This window comes from Tamandua tetradactyla, chromosome 5, assembly GCF_023851605.1.
Source record: "Tamandua tetradactyla isolate mTamTet1 chromosome 5, mTamTet1.pri, whole genome shotgun sequence".
NCBI classification, from domain to species: domain Eukaryota; kingdom Metazoa; phylum Chordata; class Mammalia; order Pilosa; family Myrmecophagidae; genus Tamandua; species Tamandua tetradactyla.
This window is the reverse complement of record NC_135331.1, coordinates 167,927,671-167,954,575: the sequence shown is the minus strand read 5'-3', so window position 1 is coordinate 167,954,575 and position 26,905 is coordinate 167,927,671. Positions and strand designations below refer to the sequence as shown.

General features: G+C 40.2%; 1 protein-coding gene and 1 long non-coding RNA gene across 7 annotated transcripts in view; one reads left to right on the top strand and one right to left on the bottom strand.

The window, feature by feature from the left end:
* LOC143685055 (uncharacterized) overlaps window positions 1–2,212 on the bottom strand; it is a 57,817-nt gene extending 55,605 nt beyond the window's left edge. For all 3 annotated transcript variants that reach the window (XR_013176348.1, XR_013176346.1, XR_013176347.1), the window contains exon 1: window positions 2,140–2,212. This is a non-coding gene — a long non-coding RNA (uncharacterized LOC143685055). The remainder of the gene's footprint in view (window positions 1–2,139) is intronic.
* Window positions 2,213–2,334: 122 nt separating this feature from the next.
* ZBTB24 (zinc finger and BTB domain containing 24) lies at window positions 2,335–26,905 on the top strand. Of its 4 annotated transcripts, XM_077162596.1 has the most exons (7): window positions 2,338–2,524; window positions 3,168–4,143; window positions 6,761–6,928; window positions 7,415–7,498; window positions 8,148–8,231; window positions 22,619–22,700; window positions 23,519–26,905. In XM_077162596.1, exons 2-7 carry the CDS (start codon window positions 3,195–3,197, stop codon window positions 24,240–24,242), a joined length of 2,091 nt encoding a protein of 696 aa, XP_077018711.1. In that variant the 5' UTR covers window positions 2,338–2,524; window positions 3,168–3,194; the 3' UTR covers window positions 24,243–26,905. The 4 variants fall into 4 exon arrangements, 2 of the variants coding, with proteins under 2 accessions (XP_077018712.1, XP_077018711.1); XR_013176334.1 differs by lacking the exons at window positions 22,619–22,700; window positions 23,519–26,905 and having other exon boundaries at window positions 2,335–2,524; window positions 7,420–7,498; window positions 8,068–8,185; XR_013176333.1 differs by lacking the exons at window positions 22,619–22,700; window positions 23,519–26,905 and having other exon boundaries at window positions 2,336–2,524; window positions 7,420–7,498.

The window sequence follows — 26,905 nt, the reverse complement described above, 5'->3', positions numbered from 1 at the left end:
ATGAAACGTGCTCTTTTTACCTTATAGTTTGAAGATCTTTTGATATTTTTACACATAAATCTACTTACTCTTTTTATTGACCACATAATATAGTGAGAATTATATAACATGGATTCTTTATTATTTTGAGGAAAGAGAGGGAAAACCCAGTATTATTCTTGTTTCCATATGGTCAGTTGTACCAACTACATTCATTATATGGTTCATCAACTTCCTCTTAATTTAGAAATACCACCTGTAGCTTATATCAGATTTTCATATATGCATGGGTCAGTTTCAGATGCTATTCTGTTAACTGATTTGTCTATTCCTGATTACAATATTGATTTTGATATAATTAGTTTATAATATATAATGCTGCCCAAGAGAGTAAGTCTATGCTCCCTTTTGTTTCTCTTTTCAAATTATTTAGTCTATTTTTGCGTATTTACTATATCCATATACATTTTACAATCAATTTATCAAATTCACTAAAAAAATCTCATATGATCCTTAAATATTTAATTAAGTATTTGGGGAGAGAAAATACATGAACTTGATGGGAAATTCAGAGTATATAAAAATGTTCCCTGTGTTACTGTGTATGTGCACACTAGAAAGCAGTTGGTTTAGTTTGTTAAAGCTGCTGGAACGCCTTTTAAAAAGGGGAATTCATTAACTTACAAGTTAACAGTTCTAATGCCATGAGACTGTCCAAACTAAAGCATCCAAGGAAGGTATCTTGATTCAAGAAAGGCTGATGGGTCCGGAACACTTCCGTCAGCTGAAGGCACATGGTGATGTCTGCTAGCTTTCGCTTCTCATTTCCTAAGGCTTCCCAGGGGTGTTATCCTTCTGCATCTCTAAAGATCTCTGGTTGTGTGTGCTGTATTGGTGCTGAAGCTTCTTCCTTCTTCCAAAATGATTTCCTCTTAAAGGGCTCCAGTAAGCAACCCCACCTTGAATGGGTGGAGATACATCTCCATGGAAACCATCTACTCAAAAGCTACTACCCACAATTGGGTGGCTCACATCTCCATGGAAACAATAAAAAAAGCTCCCACCCAGCAATACTGAATGAGAATTAAAGAACATGGCTTTCTGGGATGCACAACAGTTTCAATCTGATACAGCAGTCATAGCAGATAATATGCAGATGCTAATGGCTAGTAGTAAGTGAATTTATGACTCTTACGTCATTAATCTGTGTCATGACAATTAATTGACTTCGAGTCTCTATAGAACTTGGTTTCTTTTTATTTTAATTTATTTTGCATTATCAAACCAAAACAACATACAAGCATGAACATTCTTAACATACAAACGTTCTGTGCATAGTGTCCAATCAATGGCTCACAATATCATCACATAGTGATATATTCATCACCATGATAATTTTTTAGAACATTTACATCACTTCAGAAAAAGAAATAAAAAGAAAAAAGAAAAAACTCATACATTCCATAGCCTTACCCCTCCCTCTCATCGACCACTAGAATTTCCATCTACTCAATATATTTTAACCTTCGTTTCCTCTATTTTTTTTCTGTACCCCCTTACCATGCCCTTTCATCGTTCACTACGATTTCAATCTACTCAATTCATTTCAACATTTGTTCCCCCAATTATTTATTTATTTGCCCATCTTTTAATACTATAAAACTATCAGAATTACTGCAGTCAGGGAGTCAGATTTTGGGGCCGATAGACCACTGGCTATCCTACATCACTCCTAGCAATAAACTGTCTTTTCGTAACCCGGATATTTCAGGAATTGGTCATTGAGAACATCGGGCAAAGACTCCACTACCTTTGTCCAACAACAAGATCTTAAATTGCATGAAAAGTTTTTCTCTTATCACTAGGTACCCAGTTCTGTTTGACAGAACTCTCTTCACTACCTTGGCTAAGACATTGTAAGTGAGGATGGAAAGGAGAGGACAGATGTGAAAAATACTTAGGAAATGAATAATTGCTATCAAAAGCATTATGTAACGGTAGTGGTTGCTATAACAACAATAAAAATAAACAGCCGATTTCATTCGTTCACTACATATTCAAGACGGTTCAGCATCTGGGAGAAGACAAAACTGATTAAGGTGACAGTCTGATATGATATAAAACTTCGAAAACCGCAGGGTAAAATCACCCCCAATTTACCGAGAAACAGTCCTGCCTGGGCTTCCTAGCGGGCTCCCCCTGCCGGGCCTCAGGGGTGGCACACCTGTCCCCGCCCCCGCCCCGCCTCAGCCCTGCCCCGGCCCCCACTTAGGCCCCGCCCCTCCCCACCCCCCGGCCCCGCCCCTGCCCGCCTCCGGGGACGCCTCCGCGGGTCACGTGGTCTGGCGTCTTCGCGCTGCCGCCTCCCGGCGCCGGCGCTTCCGGGTTGGCTGCGGCCGCCACGCAGAAGCCCCGGCTGGGGTGGCGCAGGACCCCCAGCCGCTGGCCTGGCGGAGCTGAGGGACCCATCGGGCCCGGTGGGTGCTCTCGCCAGGCCGTCGAGTAGGCCGGCCGCGACCCGATTCCCGCCGGGCTCTCGCGAGAGGTAGGTCCGCCCCGGGCTGTCTTTGGGGACCGAGCCACGGCCACGTCGACCCTTCCCCAGCCGTCTGCCCGTCTTCTGGGCCGAGGGCCCCGGGAGCGAAATCAACCCCCGCTGCGGCTCCCTCTTCACCCGGCCCCGGGCTCGGAGGGAATTGGCCGCCCGCAACTCCGCGCAGCCTCAAGCCAGCTGTCCATCCCACGCCGCAGGTCCAGAGAGAGGCCCCATGCGGCCAACACGTTATTGCACTGTACCCCAAATTCACTTTGCACGTTTGCATTTTCTTCACCGTTTTCACAGACGTAATGGTTAAGAGTGTCTGAAATTGCAACAGGGTAGTTCTCATTCCGATATTTATACACCCATAGAAAGTGTTGGGAAGGGCTTCACGGATGGTTGACCCCAGTTCCTTAGCTTTAAGGAGAAAACAGATCCTGAGAAAATGCATGGATGTTGGGAACTCACCCAGCTAGTTAATGGTACAACAGGAATGAGAACAAAAAGCTAAGTCTGTAAATAGACTTTTAAAAGTGGTAAATAGTAAAGTTCACTTAATGTGAAGTAAAAAGTAGATTCCTTTGGACCAGAGTCAACCTTGTTAAATCTTGCTTCCTCGTTTTTGTACCTTGTTTTTCCTTTTTTCAAGGTTAAGCCTTCTTGGCTTATAAAGAACATGGCAGAAACGTGCCCAGAGCCTCCTGGGCAGCTTGTTGTACACTCCGGCACTCACAGCGACACCATCCTGGCTAGTTTTGAGGATCAGAGGAAGAAAGGCTTTCTCTGTGACATCACTTTAATCGTGGAGAACGTGCATTTCCGGGCCCACAAAGCCTTACTTGCTGCCAGTAGCGAATACTTCTCAATGATGTTTGCTGAAGAGAGAGAGATTGGTCAGTCCATTTATATGCTGGAAGGCATGGTTGCGGACACATTTAGTATCCTGCTGGAATTCATCTACACGGGTTATCTCCACGCCAGTGAAAAAAGTACAGAACAAATCCTGGCTACTGCTCAGTTCTTAAAAGTCTATGACCTGGTAAAGGCTTACACAGACTTTCAGAATCATAATTCCCCAAAGCCGGCGATTTTGAACACGGCTGGTGCTCCAGTGGTTGTTATTTCTAATAAGAAAAGTAATCCTCCAAAGCGGAAACGGGGAAGACCAAGAAAAGTCAGCAGTTTGCAGGAAGGGAAATCAGAACCGGCTGTAGGGGAAGAAATACAGCTAAGAATAAACAATTCGGTTCAGAATAGACAAAACTTTATGGCTAAGGGTGGAGATAACAGTTTACTGAATGAAATGAGTCCAGCAAAAGAATTGGAGGCATGTGAGCCTGCTGGTGACTCGGGTAGAGCGGAGGAAATGCCCGCTGAAAAAGATGAGAACTGTGATCCCCAGACCCAGGATGGGCAGGACCTCCAGAGTCGGTATAGCAAGCGGAAGATTCGGAGATCTGTCAAACTTAAAGATTACAAACTTGTTGGGGATGAAGAAAATCAGGGTTCAGCCAAGAGGACCTGTGGGAGGAGAAAGCGCCCTGGTCCTGAGGCCCGCTGTAAAGACTGTGGCAAAGTCTTTAAATACAATCACTTTTTAGCAATCCACCAGAGAAGCCACACGGGTAATCATGCTGTTGCACTTTACTAGGAAGTGTTTTGGAGTCGTGTTGAAAAGAATAGTTGTCATTTATTGTGCAACTTCTATGTGGCATACATTATACTAGAACCTTCATATGTTATTGCATTAAATTCTTCCAGTGGTCCTGCAAAGTATGTAGTTTTATCCCCATTGTGTGATGGAAAGACTGAGTCTTAGAAAGCTTAAGTAACTTGCCCACAAGTCACACATTTGGCGACAACCCCTTCTTTTTATTTGGAGTTGTTGGTTCAACCATAACTTTCAGGTATCAAGCTCTAGCCAAGTTTACTCTGCTTTCTGATTCTTAAACATTCCTTGTTCTTCGCCATAGCTGCGCATTTGCTCAGGTTGTTTTTTCTGTCTGGGCAGATTTCTCACTTGACCATCTGTAAATGCCTTCTCCATTTTCATCATGTTAACTCAGAACTTTCTGGGATGGTGGAAATGTTCTGTATCTATGCTGTCCAATAGAGCAGCCTCTAGCCACATTTGGCTACTGGGCATTCAAAATGTGGCTCGCATGACTGAAGCACTGGATTTTTTTGTTTTATTTTGATTAATTTAAATTTGAATAACCATACATTGACCTAGTGGCCACCATATCGGACAATGTAGCCCTAACCAGATACCTCTTCCTCCTTTGACTCCTCTCTCAAGGTGCTTACCTCACTCTGCTTTGCGTCAGGAAGTAGTTACCACCTATATAGCCCCCAATTTAATTGTAAGTTTGAAGAGAAGGCAGGTGCTTAAGTCCTTCCTGTCATCCAGCAGCATCTGACACTAGGGTTCTCAATTTGGCGGAGCAATAGAATTATCGGAGACCTAAAACTACCAGTGACCAGCCCTACCCCAGAGCTTCTGATTTAGCTGTTGGAGCATTGGTGTTTTTAGAAGCTCCCTAGGGATTTTAAGTACAAATAACTCGAGAGCTCTGAATTCTGGTACATCGAAAATAGACATTTAATGAATATTTGTTGGACTTTAACAGATTCTGTTTTGGAAATTTGGTTTATCAAAGCTTTATATATGTGTCTGGTTTAAAGACTTAGTTCTCTAAGGTATATTGAGAAAAACAGTGTGTAGGCTCTTTCCTTTGCCCCCACTGTTCTGAAATTTCACAGTGAACCATTTTAGTGCAGGTCCGTTTTCTTCCATTGGGGGCTGCCAGCTAGGGTCTTATAGTCTACAAACATGCCCTTGACTTCTGGAAATTTTTCTTGAATTATGTCATAGGTGGTTTCCTTCCTTCGTTTTCCCTGCTGTCTGGAGCTCCTGTTGTCTGGCTGTTTTTAGCTTTTGTCTTATTCTCTAACCTGTCTTTTTTGCCGCTTTTTATCCTTTTTTGCATTTCTTTCTGGGAGATTTCTATTCTTTCATCTTTGATATTGAGTCTTTAATTTCTGTTCTCTTTATTTTTTACTTCTAGGAGCTCTTTTCTGTTCTGTACATCGTTTTCATTTTTAATAGTATCCTGTTGTTTCAAAACATAGTATCTTACATCTGTAAGCATGTTAATAATGACATTTGTTAGTTTTTAGTGTTTTCTTTATCCTGGGCAGTCTCTTTTTTTCTGCAAGTTACATTTTTCTTGTTTGTTTTGGTCTCTGGATCTACCATTTTTTAAAAATCAAGTGGGGTGCTAAGAAGAAGCTAAAGCGTCAGCTTTGCGGGTATGAAAATGGCCTGTAGACAGCAACCACTTGGAGGTGATGCCGCTGGATGCCACCTCCTTGGCGATTCCTGGCATCAGCATCTTCAGCTCCCTTACCTTGGGCCGTTCTCATTCCAGGAGAAGATGCTTCTGCTCTCCCAGTTGTTGGATGTAGGTCTAGCTGCCAGTGTCCTGGAGCATGAGGGAGAAGGAAGTTAGGGAGGTCTTATCTTCTCAGTTCTAACCCTTGACTGTTCTCCCTGCAGTAGTCCACCTCTCCTGGGCCTGGTGATCCCAATACAGAGACCCTTTGTTTTACCCTCTTCAGAGAACAATCTCCATCTTGTACTGGGGGAGGGTCACTCTCCTGGCTGCATGGAATTGGGTGACTGGATCTGGGGGGTCTAACTGCCTTTGAAACAGACTGTCATTTACCCTCCCTCACCCCCATTTTAAGAGCCATCAGGTCCTACCAATTCTAAGTCTTTTGGATGCTGTCTTAAAAATTAGATTGTGTCTTTACACTCCTTGCTTCTGGCTTTAGGTTCAGATACTCCAGCTTCTATAATTGTATTGCTGTTGTCATCTTTCCTGTTCATTGTCCTTTGGGATATATGCCTTTAAAAAAAAAATAAAAGCTTTTGTTTTTGAAATTTGTTCAAATTTACAAGACAGTTACAAAAATAATACAAACCCCATACAGAGAACTCCAGCAAACCCTTATACCCCCAGATACCCAGACCCACCAATTGAAACGTTTTGCCACATTTGCCGTATCATTTATCTATCTAGCCATCAGTCTGTCAATCCATCCATCAGTCTGTCTGTCTGTTTATCAATGGGATAGATGCCTTTTAGAGAAGTTTCTTTATTGCCATTTTAATATGACAGGGAACAGAAAGATGCACAGATTCTTGCTTACACCATGCTTCTGGGGCTCTTGTTTCAGGGGAGCGACCTTTCAAATGTAACGAGTGTGGAAAAGGCTTTGCCCAAAAGCATTCCCTGCAGGTCCACACCAGGATGCACACGGGCGAGCGGCCGTATACCTGCACCGTGTGCAGCAAGGCTCTCACCACCAAGCACTCGCTGCTGGAGCACATGAGCCTTCACTCAGGTAGCTGGGCTGGCACCTCAGGGCCGACTGCCACCAAGTTCCCTCTCCCGGGTGGGCGTTCTGTGACCCAGATGGCTTTACTCAACCTGGTTTTATTTCCCCCGTAGTGTCAATAAAAGATGGGATTATGCACTAGTCAGAGTATAGAATTCTGCACGGCACTGAGCCTTAAAACCAGGGCCTGCAGACTGGCTGCCAGCATGTTTTGTTTGACCACCAGCATTTAGCATTATTTTACTTTGAATACCTTTGGACGAAACTTGAATTCTTTGGTCCCATCCCAGTCGCCACCACACCCTATTGCCTTACGTCCTTTTAAGTATTTGTTGCTGCCCTAGATTCTAAAGGCTTTTGGGTTTGCAGACAAGTAATTAGTATCATTTATAGAAAATGGGGACCTGAGCCCACTGTGGTATTTACCTTATAAGTGAGTATTCATTCTTTATAGTTTTTGCATGTTTTAATGTTTTGATTTTTATTTGGCAGGACAGAAATCTTTTACCTGTGATCAATGTGGAAAATACTTCAGCCAGAAGAGACAACTAAAGAGCCATTACCGAGTTCATACAGGTACAATAAAATGGGATAAAATGTGGATTGGTGGGGGGAACATACAAATACAAATTGCCAGACTCACATGGTAGAAGAGAAGTGAGTCTTTAGGGGAAAGGGTCTTTAAAGTAGTGTAACTGTGATGTCCTGTGTTAGTCTCTATTTTCATGCTACATTTTTGGTGTTAGAAACCTTACAGAAGTGGTATCTCTCAAGAGCAACACTTGCCTGAGAGGGTGCCAGTTGGTTGGGCTGGTGGTGCCAGGACAGGGATTCATCACCCCATAGCTGTCAGTCCACACTTTATCCTACCTGCCTGTACCCATTGTCCTTTATTCTTCCCTGCCAGCTGCTAAGAAGGAAGTGGGGATTTGGGAGTGTAATTTGAGATCAGATGGCCATAGCCACACCCATCCTCCTGGTAAAAAGAAGATGGGAAAGGTCCCAGCTTTCTTGGGGCAGCAACATAGCCCCCATGAGGTGAGGGGCACAGGAAAATGTGAACTGTTTCCAAATTAATAAAAAGTTTGTGTTTTGTTTTTTTTTTTCTAAATTAAAATACCATATTTAAAGTGATTATTTTTCAGGGTAAACGCTTAACACAAATCACTGAAGAAATGCAGGGGGAGCATATATGCACTGACACTTTTTTTGTTGTTGCGACAAGGCCACTCATTACCGGAATGCAACCATTGTCATCGCAAGTTCATGGATGTGTCTCAGCTAAAGAAACACCTACGAACACACACAGGTAAAACTCCGTCTCAGCCTCCTTTCCCGTACACTTGACATCTTCTGAAACAGGAGGAATGAAGTATTCTGAGTCCCCTCCTCAGGCTGTGTTTGGAAATGTTTATTGTAAATTAGATGGCAATTGTATAAATAGATTATTTAAAAGCCCAGGCCTAATGCCGTCAGCACTGCTCTGTGGGAAAGTTACGTCTATTTGTAGATTGGCAGAATGGAGATCACTTACCAAGCCCTTTTTATATATGAAAATTTATTTAAAGCTACAAAATAGTGCAAGTTTGAATCTGCTTCTGTGTTTTACTCTTTATTTGCTTCAGCATTGAGGATTATCGAGACACTTTTTTGTAGAAAAGGAAGCAAAGTAAAACAAAGAAACATGAAGGTAGCACCAGGGCTAACAAATTTTCCACTTTTCCCTAGAAACAACAGGTAGAACATAAGCATTGCCACCTCCAGAAAGGTCAGCTTCAGGGATGAGAGGAGGCAGGATTGATTAGTGCAGGACAAATTCTTTCATTTAAGATCAGAAAAATAAACATGTGGGCCTCTTAAACATTTTACTCAGGAGCACTTATTCAAAATAAGCCTGTTAGGTTTTCTAAGGAAAACTTCCCATTACAGATTGATTATTTAATGATCCCCTTAAATTGTCTACCGCAGTTACTGGATTTGATTTCTGTTGCTTTTTTTGTTTGTTTTTTAAACTTTGTTTTTATTGTATAGTATAATATATATACAAAGCAAAGAAATAAAAAAGCAATAGTATTCAAAGCACTCTTCTAAAAGTGATTACAGGATAGATCCCAGAGTTTGTCATGGGCTACGATACGATCCTCTCATATTTTTCCTTCTAGCTGCTCCAGGATATAGGAGGCTAGCAGGCTTAAATACATTTTTACTATCATAAACAACTTTTTTTCCTTTTTTTATGAACAATAACATGTACAAAAAAGATAAATTTCCAAGCACAGCACCACAATTAGTTTTGGAACATATTTCAGACTTTGACATGTGTTACAATTTCACAATTTTAGATTTTTACTTCTAGCTGCTCTAAAATACTGGAGACTAAAAGAGATATCAATTTAATGAATCAGCATTCATATTCATTTGTTAAGTCCTATCTTCTATGTATAATTCCACCATCACCTTTGGTCTTTCCATACCTCTCATTGGGGTTGTTTGGGCTATAGCAGTTCTAAGTTTTTGATATTGGAAGGGTCTGTCACTAATATGGGGTAGGGAGATGGGACTATCCAATGTTCTGGAGAGGCAGGGCTAGGTTTCAGAACTTATCTGGTCCAGGGACCCATCTGGAGGTTGTAGGTTTCTGGCAAGTTACTCTAGTGCCTGGAACCCTTGCGGAATATTTTAAATTGCTCTAGGTGTTCTTTAGGATTGGCTGGAATGGTCCTGGGTAGGGGGGTTGGCAGGTTATAACAGGTAGCAAGGTCAATGTGAAGCTTGCGTAAAAGCAATCTCCAGAGTAGCTTCTCGACTCTGAACTCTGTCTGCCACTGATGCTTTGTTAATTATATTTCTTTTCCCTCATTTTGTCTGGATGGAATTGTTGATTCCATGTGTCAGGTCTGAATTCATCCCTGGGAGTCCTCTTCCACGTTGCCAGGGAGACTTTTACCCCTGGATGTCATGTCCCACATTGAGGGGAGGGCAGTCATTTCACTTGCAGAGTTGGTCTTAGAGAGACTGAAGCCCTATCTGAGCAACATGATTTCAATTGCTTTGAAAAATTTTTGCAAACATAAACTTTTCTTCTTAAAGTAAATATCACACAGGTACGTATTATGTGCATCTCCATACACTCTTTCTATAGACATTGTCATGAATAGGTTCTGCAGAGTTTAATTCATCCATTTAACAAATATTTACTGATCACTTCCTGGACCCAGGCACTATTTTAGGCATGGAGGGTACAGCAGCGGGCAGGAGGGAGAGGGCCCTGCTCTTGAGGGGCCAGCATCCTAGCAGAGGAGACAAAGACAAAAGCGTCTGTAAGGTGGTGGGGAGAAATAAAACAAGGTAAGGGGCCAGTGAGGAAAGGGCAGTTCTTGTTTGCACTTGGGGGCTGGCTGGGAAGGCCTTACTCGGACAAGGTGATACCATGCACGGAACTCTATATGCGGTACAGGGGCCAGAGCCATTGTGGACGTTCAGGAGAAGCATGTCCCAGACAGAGGGAAAAACAAATATGAAGCCGTGAGACGGGTTGTCCTGGCATCCTGGAGAAATGCCAGAAGGCAGCAGGCATGGCCTAGGCAGGACAGGGTGGGAGGAAGAGGCAGCAGTATAAGTGGTAAGCAGAGGCAATTGGCTCCACCAGTGCAGGGGGTTTAGGCTTCGCTGCACGGGCCTTCATCTGAGAAGCTTTAAAAAACATGCTTGGTACAAGAACTGTTTTAAAAGTTGAAAAAGTGATCAGACATTGAGTAGAAATATGAATGAAGCTGATCTGGATAGGACTAAGGTATATCAGAACACTGGGTAAAGGATGATATCCATGTTTTAAAACTTCAGTTTCTGTGTGAGACTAAAGGGAGAGATGTTAATTTGGTGCAAAATCTATGTTATGGGTTAAATTACCTAATTTAACTTGTATGGTCAGTGTAGTTGAACCCCATAAGTAATGGACTCTTGAATCGGGCATGAGATTTTTGTTGGTTTGACCAGGTTAGTGTGATGCTCCAATAAATTCCAGAGTGATTTGGACAGTGAATAAAGAAGTATTTGCAAAGTCCCCTTGGGGGATTGGGGAGAAAGGAGGAAATAGTCAACTTCCACACTTGGAGAATTTCTGATATTCTCACGAGCAGTGAGAATATTTCCAACATACACAGTGCTGAATAGGGATTAGAAGATACAGCTGTCTTTACAGAATGGGATTAGGATTAAAGCATGGTTTTTCTAGGGTACGTAAATCCTTTAAAACCAGCACACCTGTGGTGGACTAACTTCAGCTCTCAAAGTTCAGTCATTAATGTTAATTCATATTAGCGAGACCATACAGTATTTGTCCTTTTGCTTCTGGCTAATTTCACTCAGCATAATATTCTCAAGGTTCATCCATGTTGTTACAAGTTTCATGACTTTATTCTGATTTACAGCTGCGTAATATCCATCATACGTATATACCATAGCTTGTTTAGCCATTCATCTGTTAATGGACATTTGGGATGTTTCCATCTCTTGGCAATTGTAAATAATGCTGCTGTAAACATCAGTGTGCAAATGTCCATTTGTGTCCTTCAGTGCCTCTGAATATATACCTAGAATTGGGATTGCTGGATCATATGGCAAGTCTATACTTAGCTTCCTGAGGAACCACCAAACTGCCTTCCACAGCAGTTGTACCATTTTAACATTCCCACCAACAGTGGATAAGTGTGCCTCTTTCTCAACATCCTCTCCAACACTTGTCATTTTCTGTTTTTTTTGATAATGGCTGTTGGTGATTATGATATCTCATTGTGTTTTTGTTTGTTTTTTAGTTTTCAAAGCATTCTTCAACAAGTAGTAACAGGACAGATTCCAGCTCATTGTGGTTTTGATGTGCATTGCCCTAATAGCCAGTGAAGTTGTGAATCTTTTCATGTGCCTTTTAGCCCTTTGTATTTCCTCTTCTGGAAAGTGTCTGTTCATGTCTTTTGCTTATTTTTTTAAATTGGGTTGTTTGTCTCTTTGTTGTTAAGTTGAAAAATCTCTTTTATATTTTCTGGATACTAAAGCCTTATCTGATATGTGGTTTCCAAATATTGTCTCCCATTGCATAGGCTTTCTGTTTACTTTCCTGACGAAGTTCTTTTATGCACAGAAGTGTTTTATTTTGATGAGATCTCGTTTATTTCTTTTTTCAGTGCTCTTGCTTTGAGTGTAAGGTCTAGGAAACCACCTCCTGTTACAAGGTTTATAAGATATTATCCTACATTTTCTTCTAAAAGTTTTATGGCCTTAGCTGTAATGTTTAGGTCTTTGTTCCATTTTGAGTTAATTTTTGTATAGGGTGTAAGATATGGATCTTCTTTCATTCTTTTGTATGTGGATCTCCAGCTCTTCAAATGCTATTTATTGAAGAGGCTGCTCTGTGCCAGGTGGGTTGGCTTGACCACCTCAACAAAGATCAATTGTCCATAGATTAGAGGGTCTATATCTGAACACTCTATTCAATTCCATTGGTCAATATATTTACCTTTATGCCAGTACAATGCTATTTTGACCACTGTAGCTTTGTAATATGCTTTAGAGTCAGGTGGTGTGAGACCTCCCACTTCATTTTTCTTTCTCGAGATATTTTTAGCTATTTGGGCCACCGTTCCCTTCCAAAAAAAATTTGGTTATTGGTTTTTCTATTTCTGCAAATTAAATTATGGGATTTTAATGGTATTGCATTGACTCTATAAATCAATTTTATAGAATTGACATCTTAGCTGTATTCAGTCTTTCAACATATGAAGATGGTATGCACTTCCATTTAGGTCTTCCTATGATTTTTTTTTTAGCAGTTTTTTGTAGTTTTCTGTGTCTAGGTCTTTTGTATCCTTAGTTAAATTTATTCCTAAATGTTTTATTCTTTTGGTTGCTATTATAAATGAAATTTTTTCTTGATTTCCTCCTCAGATTGCTCATCACTAGTGTATAGAAACACTGCTGATTTGGGGGTGTTAATCTTATACCCTGCCAGTTTTCTGTACTCATTTATTAGCTCTAGTAGCTTTGCTGTAGATTTTTCAGAATTTTCAACATATAGCATCATGTCATCTGTAAACAGAGTTTTACTCATTCCTTTCCAATTTGGATGCCTTTTATTTCTTTTTCTTATCTTATTGCTCTGGCTAGAACTTCCAGCACAGTGTTGAATAATAATGGTGACAATGGGCGTCCTTGTCTTGATCCTGATCTTGGAAAGCTTTCAGTCTTTCCCCATTGAGGATGATGTTAGCTGTGGGTTTTTCATACATTCCCTTTATCACATTGAGGAAGTTCCTTTCTCTTCCTTCCTTTGAAGTATTTTCATCAAGGAAGTATTTTGAATTTTGTCAAATGCCTTTTATGCATCAATCAAGATGATCATGTGGTTTTCCTGCTTTGACTTATTCATATGATGTAGTATATTAATTGATTTTCTTGTATTGAACCAGCCTTGTATACCTGGAATAATCCCACTTGGTCATGGTGTATAATTCTTTTAATGTGCTACTGGATTTGATTTGCAAGTATTTTGTTGAGGATTTGTGCATCTGTATTCATTAGAGAGATTGGTGTGTAATTTTCTTTCCTCGTAGTATCTTTGTCTGGCTTTGGTATTAAGGTGATGTCAGTTTCATAGAATGAATTAAGTAGCTTTCCCTGCTCTTCAATTTTTTGAAGAATTTGAGCAGGATTGGTATGAATTCTTCCTTGAATGCTTGGTAGAATTCATATGTGAAGCCATCTTGTCCTGGACTTTTCTTTTTGGGGGCTTCGTGATTACTGATTCAATCTCTACTTGTTATTGATTTGTTGAGGTCATCTATGTCTTCTCGAGTCAATGTCAGTTCTTTGTGCCTTTCTAGGAAGTTGTCCATTTCATCTATGTTGTCTGAGTTATTAGAATGTAGTTGCTTATTGTATTCTCTCATATCTCCTTTATTTCTTTGGGGTCAGTGGTTATGTCTCCACTTCCATTTCTGATTTTATTTATTTGTGTCCTCTCTCTCTTTTTTTTTTTCCAATCTAGCTAAGGGTCCATTGATTTTATTGATTTTCTCAAAGAACCAGCTTTTGGTTTTGTTGATTTTCTCTGTTGTTTTCATATTCTCAGTTGCATTTATTTCTGCTCTGCTCTTCATAATTTCTTTCCTTTAGTTCACCTTTGAGTTAGTTTGATGTTCTTTCTTTAGTTTTTCCAAGTGAACAGTTAATTCTTTGATTTTTGCTCTTTCTTCTTTTTTAACATAGGCAGCTAAGGCAATAGATTTATTTCTTAGCACTGCTTTTGCTGCATCCATACATTTTGATATGTTGTGCTTTCGTTTTCATTTGCCTTTAGCTATTTACTGATTTCTCTTGTAATTTCTTCCTTGACCCACTGGTTGTTTAAGAGTGTGTTGTTTAGCCTCCATCTATTTGTGAATTTTCTGGCCCTCTACCTGTTACTGATTTCCAACTTCATTCCATTGTGATCCGAGAAAATGTTTTGTATGATTTCAGTCTTGTATGATTTCAATCAAGATTTACTGAAATTTCCTTTGTGACCCAGCATGTGGTCTGTCCTTGAGAATGATCCATGCAAACTAGAGAAAAGTGTGTATTCTGCTATTGTGGAGTGTCATGTTCTGTAAATGTCTGTTAAGTCTAGTTCATTTACCATATTATTCAAAATCTCTGTTTCCTTATTGATCCTCTCTCTAGATGTTCTGTCCATTGATAAAAATGGGGAAGCAACTTCTCCAAGTATTATGGTAGAGGTGTCTACTTCTGCCTTTAGTATTGTCAGTGTTTACCTCATATGTTTTGGAGCACTCTAGCTTGGTGCATAAATATTTATGATTGTTATGTTTTCTTGTTGAATTGTTCCTTTTATTAATACATAGTATCCTTTTCTGTCTCTTTTAATTGTTTTATATTTGAAGTCTAATTTGTCAGATTTTATATCTACCCCTGCTCTTTTCTGGTTGTTGTTTGCATGAAATATCTTTTCCCAGCCTTTCACTTTCAACCTGTTTTTGTCCATGGGTCTCAAGTGAGTCTTCTGTAGATAGCATGTAGATAGGTCTAGTTTTTTAATTCATTCTGCCATTCTTTGTCTTTTTATTGGGAAATTTAATCCATTAACTTTTAATGTTATTACTCTAAAGGCAGTACTTTCTTCTACAGTTTTGTCTTTTGGATTTTATATGTCATATCTAAATTTTTTTCTCTTTTTACCTTTACTGATAGTCTTCATTTCTACTCTCTTCTCCAGACCTTTCTCTCTTTTGTCTTTTCCTATCTGCCTGTAGTGTTCCCTTTAGTATTTCTCGTAGAGCTCGTCTCTTTGGCACAAGTCTCTGTGACTGTCTGAAAATATTTTTATCCCCCTTATTTTTGAAGGACAGTTATGCTGGATTTAGAAGTCTTGGTTGGCAGTTTTTGTCTTTCAGAATCTTAACTATCTCATATTACTGCCTTCTTGCCTCCATGGTTTCTGCTGAGAAATCCACACATAGTCTTATCGAGCTTCCCTTGATTGTGATGGACTGCTTTTCTCTTGCTGCTTTCAAAATTCTGTCTTTGACATTTGACAGTCTGATCAGTAAGTGTCTTGGAGTAAGTCTATTTGGATCTATTCTTTTTGGGGTATGCTGTGCTTCTTGGATCTGTAATTTTATTTCTTTCATAAGAGATGGGAAATTTTCAGTGACTGTTTCCTCCATTAGTCTTTCTGCTCCTTTTACTTTCTCTTCTTCTGGGACACCAACAATATGTATAATCATGTACTTCATATTGTCATTCAGTTCCATGAGATCCTGCTCATACTTGCCATTCTTTTCCCCGTATTTTCTTTTGTGTGTTGAATTTCAGATGTCCAGTCCTCTAGCTCACTAATCCTTTCTCCTGCCTCTTCAAATTTATTGTGGTAGGTTTCCATTGTTTTTTTTACCCCCATCTCTTCTATTGTATCTTTCATACGTGTAAGTTCTGTGATTTGTTTTTTCAAACTTTCAAGTTCATCTTTGTGTTCACCCAATGTCTTCTCTATATCCTCCCTCAATTCAGTGATTTTTGGTGAGATTTTGCATGTCTGTTCAGACATCCTGAATTAATTGTTTTAACTCATATCTCATTTGAAGTGTTAGTTTGTTCCTTTGACTGGGCCAGATCTTCAATTTTCCTAGTATGACTTATTTTCTGCTGGCGTTTAGGCATTTGATTTCTGTAATTAGTTTTTTCTGGAAGTTGTTTTCACTCTTTTTACCTAGGTTTTTCTTGATGGATAGCTTTGTTCTCTATATTTTCTTTGACATTCAGTTCAACTTATTCTAGACTTTTAGCATAGGTTTTGTGCTGGTTTGAATCTGTTGTGTACCTCAGAGAAGCCATGTCCTTTAAACCACATTCAGTATTGTTGGGTAGGAGCTTTTTGATTATCCATGGAGATGTGACCCATCCAATTGTGGGTGGTAATTTTTTATTAGATGGTTTCTGGGGAGATGTGTCTCCACCCATTCAGGGTGGGGTTTGCTTAGTGGAGCCCTTTAAGAGAGAGCCATTTTGAAAAAAGCTTTAGAGCCATGAGAGTCCATGCAGCCAAAGACCTTTATGATGAAGGAAAATACCCCCTGGGGAGCTTCATGAAACAAGAATCCTGGAGAGAAAGCTAGCAGACATCACCATGTTTGCCATGTGGACGTTCTTTCCAGTTGAGAGAGAAACCCTGAGCATCATTGGCCTTCTTGAACCAAAGTATCTTTCCCTGTATACCTTATTGGACAGTTCTATAGCCTTGCTTTAATTTGGACATTTTCATGGCCTTAAAACATACAAACTCTCAACTTAATAAACTCCCCTTTTAAAAAGCTCTTCTATTTCTGGTATATCACATTCCAGCAGCTTGCAAACTAGGACAGGTTCTGTTTAATCAGTATTTTTCAGTTCTTGTTTTTCTGTTTCTTGCCCAGCCTATATGAAGCCTTTTTTTTTGAGGAGGGTCTCCTCAGATATTATCAACCACAGTGATATTTTCCCAGACCAGACAGCCAGCGTCTCAGGAGGAGAGAGTAATCAGCATTAGTTTTCCATGAGGGTGAAACCCCACAGATTGTCAGACTTTCCTATGCAGCCTCTAGACTGTGCTTTTCCTATCCTGCCCAGCATGTGGTGTAGTCTGCCCGCAGCTTCCTACTAGGGTAAAGTGATATGATGCCTTTAATTTCAGCAAACCTCCCTGCCAAGGGTGTGATTGAGACAGAGGCTGCTAGTATTAGGCAGGCCTTGATTGCTTCTGTTTTTGAGTCCCTGGGCTTTGAATTCCCTGAAGGAGGACCTCCACTTGAGCTGGGCCCCAGCCCCCCCTTTTCTTGGGGAAGATACACCCTTTAGGGAATTAACCTCTTTTACCTGACTAGTTATTTTGTCTCTCGGACATGCCTTAGTTCTGCCCTTGTTTGAGGCAGTGCTGGAGCCTGAGAGTGCTTGTAGTTCTATCTAATGAGCTGTTAAGAGGAAAAAAAGAAAACAGCTTTTTCAGAACACAACCTCTCTTCCTCATGGTTTGCCAATCAAGAACTTGAATTGGTACATGGGTCTTTGTATCTCCAGGTTCTGTGTGCCCCCTTTTCTTGGGATCCAGCCCTTCACCAGTATTTTGTTTCATCCAACTAAAAAAGCCTCTGGTGTTTGTTTTTTTCCGTCAACCCCACTCCCTCTCTTTTGGGACAAAAACTCCTGGTTCCTTTAGTCTTTATTCCAGGTTTATCTGTGCTCAGGGCCTATTTTCTGTAGTCGGAGTTTGTTTATTAATTCCACAATTGGAGCTGGTTGAGCTAAGCCCTTGCTACTAGTAAAGTCTTTTTCTTTTCCCCTCTGGGAACCAGCCTCCTGGTTCCACAGCTCCTTGTGGGGAAGGAGTGCCAGCTTCCACAGCTTGGGGGACTTATGGTTCTGTGTGGAATGTCAGCCGTTCCACCCATTCTGTACTGTTGTAGGATGTGTGTTTGGTCACTGATGTCCCCCTAGTAGTTGGTCCATACAGTTTCTAGCTATTTACTAGCTGCTCTGGAGGACAAACTAAATTCTGTACCTCACTATGCCACCATCTTGCCCCACCTGTATCTGCTCTTGATTGGATGTGGGCAAAGAGAAAGGGGAGGCAAAAGCAGCTGGAAGAATGGAAAATTGTGGGAGGAACAAATCAAGAGTTAGACTTTGAACTTGCTGGATCTGAAATGTCTGTTTGACATTGAGGTACAAATAAGGAATAGGCTGCTGGATATTTGAGTCTGCAGTTCAGGAGCTAGGTGTCAGCCAGAGATATAAATTTAAGCATTTACATATTGTCCCATTAAGTAGTTTGTGAAGCTACGATGAAAATACTTAGGAAAGTGGTTGGTGTAAGTGGGAAGATGATGTGACTTGGTTATGTTGACTAATGCAAGAGACGAAACATTTCATCTTAGTTTTTGGCTTCTGTGTATAAAGCTTTAAGCAACTTCTGGTCTTTATGAGTAGAAACAGGCCCTGAAGTGGGGATGACAAGAACAGAGGTTCTCTCCCGTATAATCCCAGCAAACTCTTCCCATCCTATTCACTTCGGGGAAAAGCATTAAGTAAACATGGGATGAGCAGACAGAAAGGGCTCCATAAAGTGGTTAGTATAACTTAGAAATAAGAAGAGAAATCAATTCCACCAAAAACTTGAGCTCCTTAAGGGCAGAGATTGTAACCCATCTTTCCCTACCACAGATATATGCTCAGTATTTGTTGGTACTCCCAGGCGTTAAGTGGAGTATTTAGGGAGAGGCTTCCTGGTGTATTGCATTCTGGCAGCTAGCAAACTAGAACAAAGAAGAACACAGGAATATCAGTATTGCAGGGTGTTGAAAATAGTTGGTCATTCATATTTTAAAACTTCAACTTCTGTGTGAGTCTAGAGCAAAAAACGTTTATTTGGTACAAAATTTAAAAAAACAAAAAAAGAAATGTCTGGTCTAGGAAAAAGTATGGTACATCTGTGATAAAATGTGAGTGACCCAAATAAAAAAGTGAGCACCCCAATAGAAAACTGGGCAAGACAGGTGATAAAGTGATGTTTAACTATATTAGCTAATGAAGGAAAATAAATATGGTTTTTGGGGGCCCTTAGATTGGCAAGTATATGAGGAAATGAAAATCTTTCTGTACTATGGCGGGAATATAATTTAGGAACTTTCTGGAAAGCACTTTGGCCATATGTAAACAAAATGTAAAATGCCCAGTTGTGGAAAAATGTTTGTCTGAGGATATTCATCACAAGTAGGATTGTCTAGAATGTCACAAGCTCAAGACATGACCCAAAGTCTATCAGTAAGGGATTAGTTAGGTAAATTTTGGACAGTCTTCACAATGGAACACAGCACAGCCTTTTAGAAGAGTGGTGGGTCTTTATTTGGCCTTACGGAAGGGCGTGGATTATCTTGTGGTGGGGCAAGTGTGTACCCCTGCCCAGGTGTGCCCAAAATGTCTGCGAAGATGTGCCTCACAGTTTGACTGATTATCTCAAGAGAAGGCGGTTAGGAGTAGTTTTTACATTTCTCTGTGCTTCTCAATATTATTTGATCAGTTTAAATGAACATGGGTAATTTTTAAATAAAAACAAAGCTGAGGTTCACTGTGGGGAATGGGATTCTTAGGAATTAAAACAGATAGAACGTGAATGGGGAGCAAGCCCTGGAAGCAGCTCAGCACCTGTGCCTGAAACCAGCTGAATGGGGCTGCCCAGAATGAAGGAAGTTATTCCAGGTTGAGGGGCGGCTGTGGGAAACCCAGCTGGTGAAGCCCAGCAAACTGTGAGAAGCAGGTCCTCTCAAGCTGGGGCTGGGGGCATTTTCAAATCATTGGGGTAGGATTGGTGGAGGGTCTGGAAGGAAACTTGAGTTGCTTAAATAGTCCTGTCACCAGCTCCCAGGGTGAAACCTTGAGAGTCACATGTGTGACTGCTCTTTCCTTTAATCACCTTTGTCTAATCCTCCTGTAACAAACTTCGCTCAGTCTCACTGCTACCCAGCCAGACCTCCCACCTTTCTTCCTCTCTCTTCATCTCCTGCCACCTCCTGTCTCCAGCCTTAACACCTCATGTGTAGACTATCACAGGAACGTTTTGCCTGGTCCTTTTGCTTCCACCGTCCATCTTCCTGGTCCTCCCAATACCTCATTCCCAGGCTTGTATTCTCAGTGCTTTTGTCATGTCATCCTTCTGCTGAAACTTCCAGAGGCTCCACGGGTCCCCTATCTGGATTGTGTGGTTCATGGTTTGGGCTTACCTTGTAGGTTCACCACCCCTCAGAGCAAATCCCCAGCCCTCCTCATCCACACCATATGGTCATTTCCAACATCAGCTTTTCGGACATTGCTTTGGTTTGCTAAAGCTGCCGGAATGCAATTTTTCAGAAATAGAACATCTTTTAAAACGGAATTTATTAAGTTGCAACTTACAGTTCTAAGGTGATGAAGATGATCATATAAGGCACCAACAAGAGTTTACCTTCACTCAAGAAAGGCTGATGCTGTCTGGAACACCTCTGTCAACTGGAAAGGCACCTGGCTGGCATCTGCTGGTCCCTTGCTCCTGGGCTCCATTGGATTCAGCCTCTGTTTCCTGTGGGGGTTCCTCACTTGGCTTCTCCAGGGCTGGCTTTCATCTCTTAACTTCCGGTGGCTCTCTCCAGGTTCTGGTTTATTTAACATTTCACGGGAAGGCACATGGCAATGTCTGCTGGGTTCTGCCCATGTCTGGGCATCTGCTCTTTGTCGGCACTCCAAGTGTCTCCAAACATTGTTTCCTCTCTAAGAAAACAATCCAATCAAAATTCCCCATCTTAAATGGCCCCATGAGATTGTTTCAGGATTAAAACATGGCTTTTCTGGGTTACCAGCACAGACATACTGCTCGACTAGTAACCTACCACAAACTTCTCTTCTGTCCCTTAAGTCTAAGCCACATCCTGCCCCTGCCCACATCCATCATCTTTGTCTGAACTCAGTTTCATCGATACCATTCATTTTAATGTTTAAACAAATACAACTTTACATAACTTGATTACTGTGTGTATTTTGTCTTCTCAAATACACAGTAAATTCCTTTTGAGGTAGGAAATGTGTCTTTTGCTTCTTTTTTATTTCTTAGCTCTGAGATCAGTGCTCTGCCCTTTGTAGGTGGCCATAGGTGGTTTAGAATTGAATACACTCAAAAAGGTGTGAGTCAGGAGTTGATAACAGGGTTATTTATCAGAAAGACAAATCAAAAGCCAGAGGTGGGCTGGCCACGGTGGCTCAGCAGGCAGAGTTCTCGCCTGCCATGCTGGAGACCTGGGTTTGATTCCACGTGCCCATGCAAAACAAATAAACTAACAAACAAAAAGCCAGGGGCACAAAGAAAATTTTCCCCACTGTCACCGGGACTAGGAAAATTTCTCTTGCCATCCTTTTCACTTCCTCAAAGAGCTTTAGCTGAAGAATATTATTCCATGAAGAAATTTCTGTTACTTTGAAATTTGTCCTTAAAAAACATTTGTCAACAGAAAGACTTCTGAGATGTTCCCATGGGAATAAGCCAGTCCCCAGTGACAGTGTGTCATGAAACTTTATGACCATTAGCAAACAGTCAGAGCAGGTACCCAGTCTTCACATCTGGAAAGGGAAAAAACAAATTGAGATTACAGTATGTCCCATGTGTTAGCTAGTTAAGCAGGGCTTGAGTGAACAACCCACAAATCATCTTTTATAACAATGGGGGTTATAGACTATAAACAAGTAAATAAAATATATAGTATATGAGGTGGTGATAGCATTAGGGAAAAACGAAAGTGGGGGAGAGGACCAAGGGGTGCTTTATGGGAGGGGCCTACTGATACAGCCTTCCTGGTGAAGTACATTTGAGCAAAGACTTGAAGAAGAGGGAATGAGCCCTAACTGGGAGATAGCAGGAGGAGGCATGGCAGGTAGAAGGGAATAGGGAGGTTTGGGGCAAGGAGGACTGTAAGGAATGCAAATCTGTGGTTTCTTGTAGGCCAAGGACTTTGGCTTTTTTCTCTAGGTGGAGCCGTTAGAGAGTTTGCACCAGAAGCTTGGAATGCTCTGACTTTGCGTAAAGGATCACTGTGATTGTCACATTGACAGCTGATAGTTGATTGCAGGGAAGCCAGTGCAGAAGCAGGGAGACCCTTTAAGGTGGCTGCCGCAGTGACCCAGGGGGTGGTGTTGGCTTGGAGGTGGCGAGTAGTGATCAGATGGTGGACATATTTGTAGGGTGGATATAAATGTGAACAGTACAGAATCACTCTAGAGCACGGGGATCCTTTAGAGGGTCAGTTGGGCTACTCTTTATGGGAAGTTATTCTGAAGTTAAGATAGGAGATTGTAACTTACTGTTATATCTAAGGGGAGGAAGGGAAACTTCGGGAGTAAATACGGTGTGTTCCGTTGTTTCATACATGCAGTCATGTACCTCCTTGCTTCCGTCTTAAAGTTTTTAAGGGAAAGAACTGTGCCTTACGTTTTCTCTGTATGCTCTTGGCACTTAGGACACAGTGTTTAGGGACATTGTCAGTGCTTGGTAAGTGCTTCATTCATTCAGTCCTGTAGTATATTGTGGTTTCAAGTGATATTGTCTTGTTTTATGCTGAAATTATATTTCTAAACGCCTGCTTTCTTTTTTAGGTGAGAAGCCATTTACTTGTGAGATCTGTGGCAAATCTTTCACAGCAAAGAGTTCTCTTCAGACCCACATAAGAATCCATCGGTAAAGTTTTGCAGATATTTCTCTCACACAAGGCCCCATTCAACCCGGGCATTCGGTGGGATGAAGTTACCTACATAGTCCTTTTCCCTAGATTATTACTCTGGTAGAATTTTCTTTGTAGTTTTTTCATTTTGTTTTATCTTTTCAGTAAAGAAATGACTCAGACAAAATCAGGAGAACCGATCTTGACCAATAAAAGTTTGCATTCTTGATTTTATTTATTTTTTATTTGGGGTGGGAGAGAGGCTGGTGCAAAGCTTTAAATTTAGGTCAGAAATTTTTTTTAGTTTATGTTTTCTGAATAAATGTTTTTGTTGACCCAAATCTTACCAGATTGAATCTGGAAGTTCCCCTAAGAGCATCATGAATAATTAGGGGTTGCTCAAATTTTTAATATTGAGATTAATCATATATATTTATTTGATCTTTAGAGTCTGAAAGTTGGCTTTATGAACTAAAACGAAACAAAAAGAACTCTATGTGTATTATTCAAAATTTACTTTCTTATCTAAAATACATGTTATGGGATCATAAAATTTTATCACGTCTAGCCCAGCCCCATACACCTCCCTTGCTTCAGCACTACCCCATTTTTACTGAGATTTGGGGGCAGGGGGTTTGTTTTGTTTTACGATTAGGAGCTAAATCCCATGGAAATTTTGATCCCCCCAAGTCCTTAAGTTAGTAAAAGAATATAAAATTTCTGGTTCCCAATAAAGTTCATTTTCCTCTGTTCATGACTTCTTTTCCCCTAAATAACCAGACAAGAGATAAGTAGTTATTTAGGTTTTTAAGATAAAATGTTTATTTTCTTGTAGAGGAGAAAAGCCATACTCCTGTAGCATATGTGGCAAATCCTTCTCGGACTCCAGTGCCAAGAGGAGACACTGCATTCTACACACAGGCAAAAAGCCTTTCTCCTGCCCTGAGTGTAATTTACAGTTTGCTCGTCTAGACAACTTGAAGGCTCACTTGAAAATCCATAGCAAAGAGAAACATGTGTCAGATGCCAGCAGCGTTTCTGGCAATAACAGTACTGAAGAAGTCAGGAATATTCTTCAGCTGCAGCCATATCAACTCTCTACCTCTGGAGAGCAGGAGATTCAGCTCCTTGTCACCGACTCTGTCCATAACATCAATTTCATGCCTGGTCCTAGCCAAGGAATCAGCATTGTCGCAACTGAGAGTCCCCAGAATATGGGCACAGATCAGACGGCTAATCTCACGCTGCTCACCCAGCAGCCAGGGCAACTGCAGAATCTCATTCTTTCAGCTCAGCAGGAGCAAACAGAACACATACAGAGCCTGGACATAATCGAAAGCCAGATGGAAGCCTCACAGACGGAGCCAGTGCACGTAATCACATTCTCCAAGGAAACGCTGGAACGTCTTCATGCCCATCAAGAGCAAACAGGGGAGCTCCATTTAGCAGCGAGTACCTCTAGCCCAGCTCAGCACCTGCAGCTGACCCCGGAGCCTGGCCCACCACCACCTGCCCATCATGCACCCCAGCCCACGCCGCTGAGCCAGGAGCAGAGCTGACCTGTGCTCTTGCTTGACTGCACTGCAGGCCTCTTCTCTGTAGACCAGCCATATTTGGATTGTAGACGCTTGAAGTCAGGCTTTCTGAAATGCCAACTTAGCAGACCCTTACAGAGATGTGATAGCTAACTGATATTTATAATACTTTCCATCCAGGCAGCAAGATATGTGTATCGTGTCTTATATGTAATATTCATTTGGATTTAGCATTTCAATAACTGGTCAATTTCATCTACCCCCTTTCTTAAAGATTGGGTTGATGTTTTTCTTTGGGGCATTGATTTAGCCTTTCCTGCTGCTATTAAGTGTTCCCAGCCATAGGTTTATGATTTTCCTGACTTTTCCAGTATTCTGGGTTTTTTTGTTTTGTCTTAGAACAAAGGAGGTCATGTTGGTTGAATTTTGGATTAAGTGGTTCTTTCCACTTCCTTATTTCTTAGGAAACAAGTGAGGGCTGGGTATAACAGATCACAGCATTTGGGAAATGTATCCTTTTAATAGCTTTCAGTCTTCTAAGAAAGAGCAGCTCTCTCTTAGCTTAATCTTTGTACGGTACAGTGGGCTCATGTTAAGATAGAATCAAAGACAGATAAGCTAAATGACTATTTTACTCTATTCATATAACGAGAGACAAGTACAGGATTTTTTTAAAATTCTGAACTCTACTTTTCTGAGAAACGTATTTACATGGTTTTTTTAAAGCACCTTATTAAAAATTTAATCACTCAAAATCTAAAAAAGTCTAGTGAAATTGGATCAAGACATTCACCCCAAATAAATTCTAAATTTTTTATCAGCAATATTTAAACTTCATGCTGAAGTTACAGCTTTCTTAGTTATCCTTGAAAAGTAAAATTTTTAATTCAGTATAACTTAAATGTTAAATATATTCTACTAAATTCTAATTATCTCTGACGATGTTGATCTGTGTATTTTGCCTGATAATTTTCTGGAGGTGAGAAATTATTATAGTGGATTTTTTTTTCTGAATTAAATTAAACCCCACGAAGTAAACACATTTTTTTTAAGAAAAAAAAAACACCTTTATTCACTTTTGATCAGGGAAAGGACAATCTCAATGTCAGCTTGTCACCTAGTCATAAATTTGAATTTACAGGATTCACTACCCTAAAGACACTGCACTTACTGACTTTCTTTGACATTACAACTTAAAATTAAACACCCCTTCAGTGTTTAATTTTAACATTATTTTTAAAAGTAAATATATTCTAATCTTAAAAATAATTTTGAGACTCAAGGAATTAGTAGTTTGCATGTTTTTTTATCACTGGGTGATTTAAAATAATCATGAGAAGATTAAATTAGGTTTGCGTGAGGTTTTAGAGCTCGATGAATTATATTGAATAACTTGTGATGGCTTACTCTCTAGTAGGCTGGTAGAGGCCCCCCAAAGTAAGTCATGTAATAGGTATCTAAATTAACATAATGCTGATGGAGAGTAAGAGTAACCTGTACAGTTAACAGGGTCTCGTTTTCTTAATTTAGACATCTGTGATTTACACAATAATTAAATACATGTTTTGGGAGATTAATGAGATAGCGAATTCTTCAGGTTTGAGAGATGGGAACATTGTTGCATATTTGCCAGGCTATATTTTATTGTTAATGTAATTCATGAAGTTTTCAAAATGATATATTTTTATATGTATCAACCAAAGTAATGTTAAATCAGGTCTGACTGGAGCAATGGTGTAATTTTTATGAATATCCAAAGTATTATTTCAGATTCTCCATTCAGTCACTTAAATTATTTTCTTTAAGCTTATTCTTACAACACAGATTTTTACCAGCTTTTGAAAGCCTGCTGGCCCATAGGATTAAAGCAAATGGAGTACATAGTTTTAAAGTAACTGTATATTTAACTACTTCCTGTGCATAGTTAGATATTCAGGAAATGTGGTTACATGGCTATTTATAAGACAAGTTTAGCTAGTTTTATGACAGTCTACCTCAGTGCTGTCTGATAGAAATATAATGTGCCACCTGTGTAATTAAAAAAAATTTTTTTTTAGCCACATTTAAAAAGGAAAAAGAGGTGTGGTCAATTTTAATGTATTTTATTTAATCCCACGTTTATAAACTATTTTCATTTTGACATATAATCAGTGTCTTGATGAGATATTTTACATTCTTTTTTTTTGTACCAAGTCTTCAATATCTAGTGTATGTACATCTTCTTAATGTACATCTTAGTTTGGATGCTCATGTTCATTGGACATATTTGGATTTCATAAAATTTACAGTTTAAAAACTTAGTCTAATGTATTCAGGTAGTTCCAAGTACAATGTAAATTTCTTCCACTAACTGCATAAAATATCAGTTCTCAAATGTATACTGAAAGTAATTAAAATAAAATTCAGTTCTTCAGTTGCGCTAATCATATCTTAAGTGCTCAGTAGCCATTGTTCTTAGTGGCTGCTGTATTATACAGCACAGGCTACTGTTTCTATCTTGAATGTGGATCCCAGCCTTAAAAAATATCCTCTGAAAGACTTCTGGATTGTCTCTCCAGCTATCAAAGGAAAACAAGAAAAGGATGGCTTTGTCAGTCTAGCTTTCCTTCTGTGACTTGAGTACACATGCTGCCTCTTTGAATGAAATCCATAATTTTAAAGTTCAATAAATTCTGTACCCAAAGGAA

Coding starts and splice junctions, on each gene's coding strand:
- ZBTB24 (XM_077162596.1), top strand. CDS start 3,195: ATGGCAGAAACGTGCCCAGAGCCTCCTGGGCAGCTTGTTGTACACTCC. Junction 8,232..22,618: donor ACACCTACGAACACACACAG/GTAAAACTCCGT, acceptor TTTCTTTTTTAG/GTGAGAAGCCATTTACTTGT. Junction 22,701..23,518: donor ACCCACATAAGAATCCATCG/GTAAAGTTTTGC, acceptor ATTTTCTTGTAG/AGGAGAAAAGCCATACTCCT.